The 9915-nt window shown below is 33.2% G+C and overlaps 1 protein-coding gene across 2 annotated transcripts; it reads right to left on the bottom strand.

Moving 5' to 3' along the window:
• Positions 1–5640: 5640 nt before the first annotated feature.
• On the bottom strand, positions 5641–9419 carry LOC137822681 (putative Histone-lysine N-methyltransferase ATXR5). 2 transcript variants are annotated; one of them, XM_068627627.2, is made up of 7 exons: positions 8966–9419; positions 8784–8864; positions 8004–8084; positions 6940–7169; positions 6707–6807; positions 6413–6625; positions 5641–6134 (listed from the first exon to the last, which is right to left on the bottom strand). In XM_068627627.2, the coding sequence occupies exons 1-7, from the start codon at positions 9333–9335 to the stop codon at positions 5975–5977; spliced, it is 1236 nt and encodes a 411-aa protein (XP_068483728.1). In that variant the 5' UTR covers positions 9336–9419; the 3' UTR covers positions 5641–5974. The 2 variants fall into 2 exon arrangements, with proteins under 2 accessions (XP_068483728.1, XP_068483729.1); XM_068627628.2 differs by lacking the exon at positions 8004–8084.
• Between the last annotated feature and the right edge of the window lie 496 nt (positions 9420–9915).

Here is a 9915-nt window from a genome sequence, read left to right as displayed (position 1 = left end):
GATAATTAAGGAAAGAAATAAAAATACATTATTTTTAACAATTTAGTCCTTATAATAATTTTTTTCTTATAAATATTGTTAAATGCTTAAAAAAGACCGCAATAACAAGGACGATGATACCTTGACATCAGTTTCATTCACTTGACACCCAAACAAATTATTATTTTATTATAGTATAATATTTCATTTTATTATAATATAATATTTCATTGTAAAAAATGATTATTGAGTGATTATTTTTTTAATGTTAGAGTGTAAAAAAAACTTTATTCTTTCTCATAACACATTAATAAGATTCAAATGATGATCTAAAGGCCTAAAAAGGTTAGGGTAGTAAAAACCAAGAACATAAAATTCCATATTCAAATTGAAGGTGAATGAAAAAACATATATAACATAATAATGATAGATAACATTATGATCCTTAGGTTTAAGATAAAACCTCATGTGTTATTTAGTTGAAAAGAAATGTATTTTTTTTAAGGAAAAATCTCATATTCCTTGAATGGCCTTTAAATTCTTGAAGAAAAATGTAAGAATAGCCAAGAGTCTCATAATTGAAAAGTCTAGACAAAATATTTTCAAATCTAAAAAAAATGTAAATACACTAATTATTTAATATGCTAGCAAGTAAAATATACAAATAAATGTTCAAAAAAGATATTGAAAAAACCTTTGAAAACATTCATATCACCACCATAATAGAAATACCAAAATTAGTAATGTTGACATTAACTTGAGATATTTAAATTAATTATCATGATATATATATATATATATATATATGAAAAATATTTAATGGATGTTAAACTTGGTAATAAAAGATATAAAAATAGAAAGGATAAAAAGGAATTTCACATTAATCCTTAATAATATGAGAAAACATGTAAACAAGTGTGTGAACTAATTGAGGGAGGAACGAGTTTGTAATTTTAATCCGTTTAGGTTTTTCATAGATAATTGTTAAGTCGGTGCTTGCACGACTCTCATAAGAGAGTTTTATTTTGTTTTTTTTAGTTGGTATGGCGTGGCTCATAATATTTTGTTTTACAAATTGAATTAATGAGGGATTTTTATTAGTAATGATGAGTTTTGTCTTTTTCTCGAGACATTTTGTCATTTTGACGACTATTGTTTCCCTTCTTATGACACGTTATCCTGAGTAGCAATGATTCAAGTGTCAATGTTTAGCGCAAAACATTTGAAAATCATTTTGTCTCTCCATTCTTCCCTTCCATTCTTTTGAGTCTTAAGGCTTTAACAATTCCTCCATCGTCTTCCGTTGTTGTTTCTTGCCATCTCTACCTAGGTACGTTCCCAATGACATTCCTCTTCATTTTCTAATTCTTATGTTGTGAATAGTCCCTTAATGAGTAGGAAAATTGTTGGTATTGGGGAAGATTCGTCCATGATTCGTACCAACTCATTTCTAGAGAGAAATGACACAAAGAAAGTTTATTTTCCTTTGTCTGCCTAGTCTAAGGCTATTAAATGGAAGGTTTCCTCTTGTAAGGAATCGAAAGATATTGGGTTTTCCCTTGTTAAAAGAAAAAAAAACAAATTTCCGTCAATCTTAGGGTATTTTTGGGTTTTGTGGGAGGTAGATGTTCACCCTTCCAATTTTACTTCTAGGAAATCCATAGAAGAGTTTATTTCCTCTTTCAACATTTGTTCTTATAGTATAAATGAATTTGTCATGGTTAAGACTTGTAACCTTGGTGATAAAGTTTATAAGAAACTAAGTAACGATAAAGAAGATTTCACTTTTGTGTACGAGTTCCTCTTTAAGGAGCTCGACATGCCCTTTTCTCTCTCTCTCTCCTTTCGGATGTTGACGAATAAGAATGTGGCCCCAAGTGAACTTCATCCCAACATTTGAGCCTTCTTAAAGGACTTTCAAATACTTTTCCATTACCTCCAAATTTCTTTGACCATAAACAAGTTCATATATGGTTCTGAAGTCGGCTAGGTATCTTTGAATGGTGTTCAGCTTGGTCTCATATTTTCCATTTATACTTCTTCCTTCAAGAATTTTAAAATCGGTTTTTCAAACTCAATAGCTCCCAGAACCCTAGAAAAAAAGAGATTGTTTTTCTATCCTAACCACACTCCTCGATTCCCACTGTATTGGCAAAAACTTGACAAATTTAAATCAAGGGTCGAATACCTTCTTCATGTCGAGGATAGGATATATATCAAAATCCAGAATAACTTTCCAAGGCTCCTAAGTAGCAAAGGTATCCTTAGTGTGCATCTTGTTGAGGATCCTATTTTCCTCTTTTTGGGTAAGATTCTTATTCTCAGTTTTTCTTTACTTGATAATTCTGTAGTTGGTTTACCTTTTTTGTTTTCATTCAGTTCTCATGGGAAATATTTCAAATACAAGAAGCTTCGAGCTAAATCAAATGCTCATACTTTCGAGAAGGATATACTGGTTGATTTTCAAAAACCTTCCAAAAGGAAAAATGGTGAGGTCCTTGTATTTGGTGGAAACTATGTTATTGCTTCCATCTTGATGTCGACCACGATTAAAAACACTTAAGCCCCAACTGTTGGTTCATAGGGTCAAGTTCCCCCTTAAGGTTCTCCCTGACATATTCTTTATCCATCACCATTACTTAGGAGTACTACAAAATCTTTGCCCGACTTATTGATAAGGAGTAAAGAGGGACCCTTGACTAGAGTCGACCATGTGTTAACCTCGATTCCAAACTCTAACTCTCCATGGCACATAAATATGAAGGCTAATCAGGAAAGGGCTGGTGGGGGTAGTGGTTTCCCTTTTCCTTGCAACGCTTAACTCTTGAAGTGAAAGGAGCCTGGTGGTTGTCTGGATTCTACCAAGATAATGATGTCAAGGTGCATGCCTATTATCCATTATGGGAAGGGGCATGTTGCCAATAATTCTCAATCATCTATCAAGACTCAAGAGTTTGAGCACAAAGTGTAAGATCTTTTAAAGGAAAATGTAGAGTTTGATATAATCCTTTCGGCTAAATCCCTTAAATTTTCCATTGTTAGGGAAAGGTAAAGAATTTAGAGATCGAGCTGGTGCTCTTAAAACTGAATCTTGAAGTTGCCAATGAAATTAAAGAGAAATTAAAAGAAGTTGATGAAAAAAGCAATTGCCTTTAAGAGGAACTTAAGCAAATGCATTAAAAGGAGGTAAATCTTAGAGCAAAAAATGTCGAGCTAGTTGAAGTGAGGTTGGAAGGATATGTTGAGAGTTTCAAGAAGGCTATGTGTCAAGCCTTATATTTTTTCCCCTTTCATTGATGTAAATGAATTCAGTTTATAAAAAGACGTTAACAAACCACATTTGCTAACCACTTGGTGTAAATGATTTTCCTGATAAAGCCAACTTTGAGTGGCTTTGTGTTCAACCGTTAAACTCCTTTCCTCACCAAGTTTTCTTTTTCTTTGGATTGTAGGTTTAACTTGAGTAAGTATGGCAAGTTTATGATACATGAAGTCCGGGTCGATGTTAGACATATCTACTGGACTCCATGCTAAAAGGTCGGGATTCCTTATCCAGACTTGTTCTATTTCATTTTGCTCGCCTTTGTATATTAATTGGGTTAAGAACCCAATTACACATTTATCAACCCATCAAAGGTAGGTTGATTCTCCTCAAATTCGGCTCGTGGGTCAAGGTTGACCTTATAATCGGTAATAGAAACCTGATGTGCATCTTCAATATTATGACATATTTGAACATTTTTACTCTCTTCTAGCCAATCAGTGTCTAACTCTTTCAGGAAATCTAACACCTCATTGATCTAAGTTGCATTACTGGTAGGAGTTTTCAATGAATAAGGAGTGACGTTAAGACTCTGCACATAACATTCTTTTGCCGCTTTGGGATTAACCTTTACCGTGATAATCTTTTCATAATTTTATGTTGATATATCGTGTTGCTTGATTGTGGAGCTCATCCTTGTTGGCTAATGGATCAACGTACAATGTGTCAAGGAATATTCTTGGGCAAAAGCCCACCAAAAGTGTATGCATGACCACCACTAGGTGTATGTTGAGAATCTGTATTCCATAATAAGAAATTATTCTCATTAAACTTTTGTACCTCATATTTTGTTGCCATGAATTTAAAACCAACTTATGCATTTCTCACTATTGAATAATATTTTTTACAAGAATAATAATTGTATATTGTTAACTAGTACACCAAGTAAGTTACCAAGAAAGAGAGGTGAGTCACCAATGGACAATGGACACACTTAAATAAGAGATATGATTGATTATTGGATGTTTCACATTCAATCAATTATTACTATATAAATATCCAAGTTATACAATTGCATTTGACTTTATTGGATTGCATCCAATTTGATTGGATTGTATCCGATTTGATTGAATTTTATATTATTATGCGTATCTCCATATATCTTGGATACATGCAGGTATATTCTGTATAGATGGTTCAACTTTCTAAGTATACATATACTAGAGTGTTTTATTCGAAACAAAAATTGCACTCCCGATGACTTTGTTAATCAAAGTGGTAGATTATAATCAAAGTTGTTTGCTCTCATACAAAAGTCATAAAGGAAGATTCCATAATTTTCAAAACAAAAATTCAAGCATAAACAAACAATTTGCCAAATATTACAACAACCTATGACTTGACTTGGGAGAGAAATTTAAAATGAAGCAAACCTAGAAAAGAGCATAAAAGAATTAGTTTAAAATCTACCTTTCATTAAATCTTTGAAGGAAGATACTAGATAAACACTTCACTTTCATTTCAAAACTAAGTTACAAGTAAAATTATTTAAGAAATAAAGACACTACCATCAAATTCATATTGTATTCATACGAAACAACAACCAAGACAAATTAAATATTAAATTAATAACTTTGATATCATTTGCATGCTCTTTCAGAGAAGACACTCAGAAAAGTATAAATCAAAAATCAAAAATATCATCTTATATGTTTTTAATTTTTTTTATTCCAATGTATGACTTTCCATGAGAGGCATTTACATTTCTACACAAAACAAAAAATTTATATTAAAGACCTCGGATAAACATATGTTGCATATCCTAAATTAAATAAACGTTGTTCTCGACTAAGAATTTTCAAATTCCCAACTAAAAGTGCCTATAAACATCAAAATCCAAAATTTGTCGTAAAGTAAGAGAATTATTCACAAACATGAAGTCAAATGCAAACTAGTTAAACTACAAATCAATGTGGTATCCTCAATTAAAAGAGATCATGGTATAGAGATCATAGAAATCACAAAATTATAATTTTCTAAATGTATATATGCTCCACAAATTCTAAGCTTATAAAGACTATAACCAAGTATATCAATTACGGAATTTCCAAGATGAATTTCATTTGAAAATCGAAATATCTGCCTAAGAATACTCATTTCATCTGATCAATGTAAGTTGTGCATACAATACTTAGAAAATGCATAGTCCAACCTATCTTTTGAATACAAGAAAAACCTTTAAGTGAGAGTACTGTAAATACGTATTTTGAAGTGTATTCATACTCCTCATCTCGCACGGCTAAGGTTGGCAGACAAAACAGGATTGGCCAATATTCATTCAAAACCAATTTTCAAAGGAATGAAGTTAAGGAAAACAAAATAAAGATCTAAGCAATCTCTTCAAAGTAAAAACTGATAATCCTTTAAATGACTTGAAATTGTATAAGAAAAAAAATGTGTATCGCTTGTTCTGAGATATAACCTAAATGAACAAAGTTTTCCTAAGGTACTCTATTCATCTCTAAGCCTCATAATTGGGCAGCTCTACAGCATAAATTACAACGAATTCCCTATAGCGATAAGTTAGGAAGAAATTTGTTGAATCTGCAAAAGCAATGAGTTGAAAATTTTAAGAATATAAATAAAATCCTTTCCCGAGGATCTAAAATTTCATCCCAATTCTCCCTCATAGTAGGTATTTGATGTCTTTTAGTAGGTATTTATGTCTTTCACTCAGACAAAATTATGAGTCGGATAGTGATACTCATAACCATTATAATCATAATAAAGCCTTTCTCCCTTAAAAATATCACGAGTAGCAACCAAAAAGACCCTGCATTCACCACCAACATTGTATCTCACACATTTGCAGTTTTGCTTCTTCCTACCTTCCCTGCATCAAAATTGGATGAGTGTTAAATACAAGAAATTTAGGAATTAGCAATATTATAGTACATGTACATGAAAAATAAAAAAGTTTGAATCTTAAAATCTTCAGCTCTTTAAAGAGCATTCTAAAGCCAAACAATTTATATACATTGGAGTGCAAAAAATATGTCAACATGAGAGATGGAATCTTAAGTGAAATGATCCTTTTAATTTGTTCCCCTATATTCTTGTTGTAATTCCTTTTATGCAAGACTTGATATTAGATAAACAAGACACGCTTACTGTGTATGATTGTTTATCCCGCTTATAAAGCGAGCAACGTTTCCACGTTTATCAGCACAAATAACAAGACTTTGAGAACTTTCTCTTCCAAGAAGAAGGGTCATCATACTGTCACAATCATCACGTTCCCGGTTGTGAAGGTAATCCACATCGCCAGTGTATTCAGCAACAACTGTCATATCCTTGATTAGGTCATCAGCCTCAACAGTATAACTACAACACAGAATCACGAAAAGTCATTAAGATATCATAAGTTGATTTCTTGTTTCACGGTGACAAAGTTCAAGATGGTACCCTTGACACAAATCATAAACAACCATAAAGGGAGGGAATTCGCCTCGTTTAGACATAGCAATGCAGTGTTCTACTGTCTCCAAGTCTTCTTTGCAAAGAATCTAAGAGCAAACAATAAAAACATTCTATCAAACAAGAACACAACAATGGAGATGTGCATACTTAATTAATTAGCCTGTTTGATACATGTCCATTTCTAGGGATAAAAAATGAAAGAAATTATTAGTTGAAACCTGCATGTCACCGTTCTCGAATGCGGATCGATTCGCAGATCTAGGAGCCATTCCAGGCGAGTATGTGAGGTGATCACAGAATTCTATATTTGATGCTGTTAAAGCAGAAGCAAGGGAACCCATCTGTTTCAATCTCTGGACAGGATCTTTTGTAGGAACAAATGGTAACAACCTCCTTTTTTTCTTATGTAATACCAGAGGTCTTGAACGTTTCCTACGCTTCTTGGCCTCTAGAAGTTCCAAACAATAAATCAAGAAAAAAAAAAAGGTTCCAATCAGATATCTTGTGTTTAGGATTATAAACATTCCACAAAGTTAAGGCATAGGTATACTGAAGAGTACCCGCTACAAACTACCTGAATATTAAGAATATGATCATATAAGTTTAAGAAAAAAAGCATCTAAAAATATACTTCTTTTGCCTCCTTTGTCAAGAAAAAAACCATTTAAAGATTCATGGTACATCCATCCAGTGTGAAGTAAAAAAGAAAATTTTGTGAGTCTAGGAAACATGAGCAAACAAGAATATATTTCATCAAAAAATAGAACAAATATTGAAATTAACATGCATAATTTATTCTGCACCCTTCATTGCTTGTAATGAAGAGTTCACTTAAATGCAGAGTGTAGAAAATATTTTTTTCAATGAAGCCAAAATCTTTCTAGTTTCCATGAAAAGTTGTTGTAGTATATATAGCTTTCTACTTCCATAATCTATCTCCAGCATTCATTTTATTCCAAACACATATATATAGCTTTCTACTTCCATAATCTATCTCCAGCATTCATTTTATTCCAAACACATATATATATAGCTTTCTACTTCCATAATCTACTACTGTACAATAATGTTCAGTGTTAACTGCAATTTTATATAAACATTAGGAGGTGCACATGATTTTTTAATTTAAGGGGGATATCATTGCATTCTCATACAAAACCAAGGGAATTTACAGTTTAGAGTTATTCATGAAAGAAATAAATAGGTCGACATAATTTCAAATGAGGATTATCATTTTTACTGTTAAGAATCCCATGAGAAAATACTGTAGTTACTGTTAAACCTTTAGACATTTGATTGGCCTCTTTTGCCTTCAAACAATAGATTTCAGATAGACATTGCATGAGACAGATTGTCCAAAAACCTGCACTCTCATAAAATACGAATCTATTCAATACTATGTTTCTTCAATCGGATCATAATGTCAGGATCATGAAAATAAAGGAATATAATGAGAAGAAAAAAACTTTAATGCTATCTGTTCATTCAACTAACAACCACAATAATTGCAGGCACCATTAATTTATCTATTTATGATATCGTCACAAACATTTGGTAATATCATCAATAAACACAATAATCTAAAGCAAATCAAATTAAAAAGTTTCCAGATTTCTGAAAATATCAGTACTCTCGTATCCTAAGTAATAAAAAGAAACAATTCACAACCATGGAACAACATTCCACAAGGCAAGTATATTAAGTCCCACCCAAGCATGCATGAGATTAGTACAAATTCGAAAAGATCATTATATGAACTCATTATATTGTGCATATCTCTATTAAACTCAGAACACACAAGTTAAATAACACACATAATTCACTAGCCAATCTTTTATGTCCAATTAGTTTTTTTATACATGAATGGCCGAAAACCAAAAATCCACATTACCTCCACAAAGCCAAACATAAATTGAAAACACAATTTTCAATTAATTCGAAATGTGTTGTGTTCCCTGAATGATTGTTAAAACAAGGTTTTTGAAAGAAAGAACGAAAAGTAAACAACACGTATTGATAACAATCAGAGAACAAAAGAAACATGTCTGAAATTAATTATTACCCTGAGAAGAACACTTGTCATCCGCATAAAAATAACTCCTACCAATCCCGAAGAAATCAATTATCCTCTTCTGCGAGAAAGCTGAACAGGCAGACACAATGTGGCATTCATAATAAAAATCTGTTAAACAAAAACACAGCAGAAAGAAAAAAGACGTGAAGAGAAGTACAAGAATCCCTTACTCCGCACTCTCTTCCCTCCCTGACACTTAGGACAAAGCCACGATCCAATCGGAATCCTCACAACAATCGGCCTCACGCATTTCATGTGGAAGCCTTTGTCGCATTTGTCGCAGAGAAGCAGCTCCTCCGACACCTCGCCGGAACCGCATTGCTCGCACAGCAGATCACTATACGTCTCTCTCTCCACCACCGCGTACTGGGCGCGCGCCATTATGTCTGACATCAGCCGGTACTTCCTCACCGGCGGCGAGTCGTCATGGAGCTCGTCATGGAGCTGGCTGGAGGAGTCGTCGAGCTGGAACGGCGCCTGCGTGCGGTGGCTGAAGCCAACGTGCCTCTGAGCCGTAGGCGAAGAGGTGGCTGAGGCCATGGCGGATTGAGAAACTTGCCCAACCAAAAGTGCAGAATTGGAATTTATATTTTCGAGGAAACCGTTTTCCTGAGAACTGTGGCAACCAAAGGAAGGGGAAATGAGAAAATTAAAAATAAAATAAAAGAGAAAAAATAATAATTAGAAAAATAATCACCCAAATAGATTTGTTTGTGTGTTTTGTTTCTTTGTGCTCCTTCTCCTTGTTCCTCCATTCTACTCGCTCTAGGGGGAGAGTGTAGCTACTTTCCATGACGTGGAGCATTGTTAATGGTGTTACTATCGTGCTTAGGACCCTTGCACTAATTTTCATGATATACTGTTCCGGGTTTCCTCACCAAGTCATAGCCGTTTCCGCCTGCTAAGACCAAAATACCCCTGTAACTCGGTCAACGCTAACTCGTTCTCATTTTCAATTTTTTTTCTGCAAAAATAGATAGACATTAAATTTAAAATATTAGATATAAGCCATGCTAATCCTTTCTCTAATAATTATTAAATAAAATCTGTCTTTACTAAACATACTTCCAAAACAAAATTAATATTTATAATTAATCTAATCTTGAACCTTCCATGGCTA

This window comes from Phaseolus vulgaris, chromosome 9 (genome assembly GCF_051622355.1).
Source record: "Phaseolus vulgaris cultivar YP4 chromosome 9, ASM5162235v1, whole genome shotgun sequence".
In the NCBI taxonomy this organism is placed as follows: domain Eukaryota; kingdom Viridiplantae; phylum Streptophyta; class Magnoliopsida; order Fabales; family Fabaceae; genus Phaseolus; species Phaseolus vulgaris.
Note: the sequence above shows the minus strand (reverse complement) of the source record. Positions and strands in the feature narration are given on the sequence as shown.

Excerpts from the sequence above, each read along its gene's own strand:
- LOC137822681 (XM_068627627.2), bottom strand. The coding sequence starts at position 9,335 with ATGGCCTCAGCCACCTCTTCGCCTACGGCTCAGAGGCACGTTGGCTTC. Across the intron at positions 7,170-8,003 it reads GGCCAATCAAATGTCTAAAG|AGGCCAAGAAGCGTAGGAAA; the intron begins GTTTAACAGTAA and ends TGGAACTTCTAG. Across the intron at positions 6,626-6,706 it reads GTTTATGATTTGTGTCAAGG|TTATACTGTTGAGGCTGATG; the intron begins GTACCATCTTGA and ends TCTGTGTTGTAG.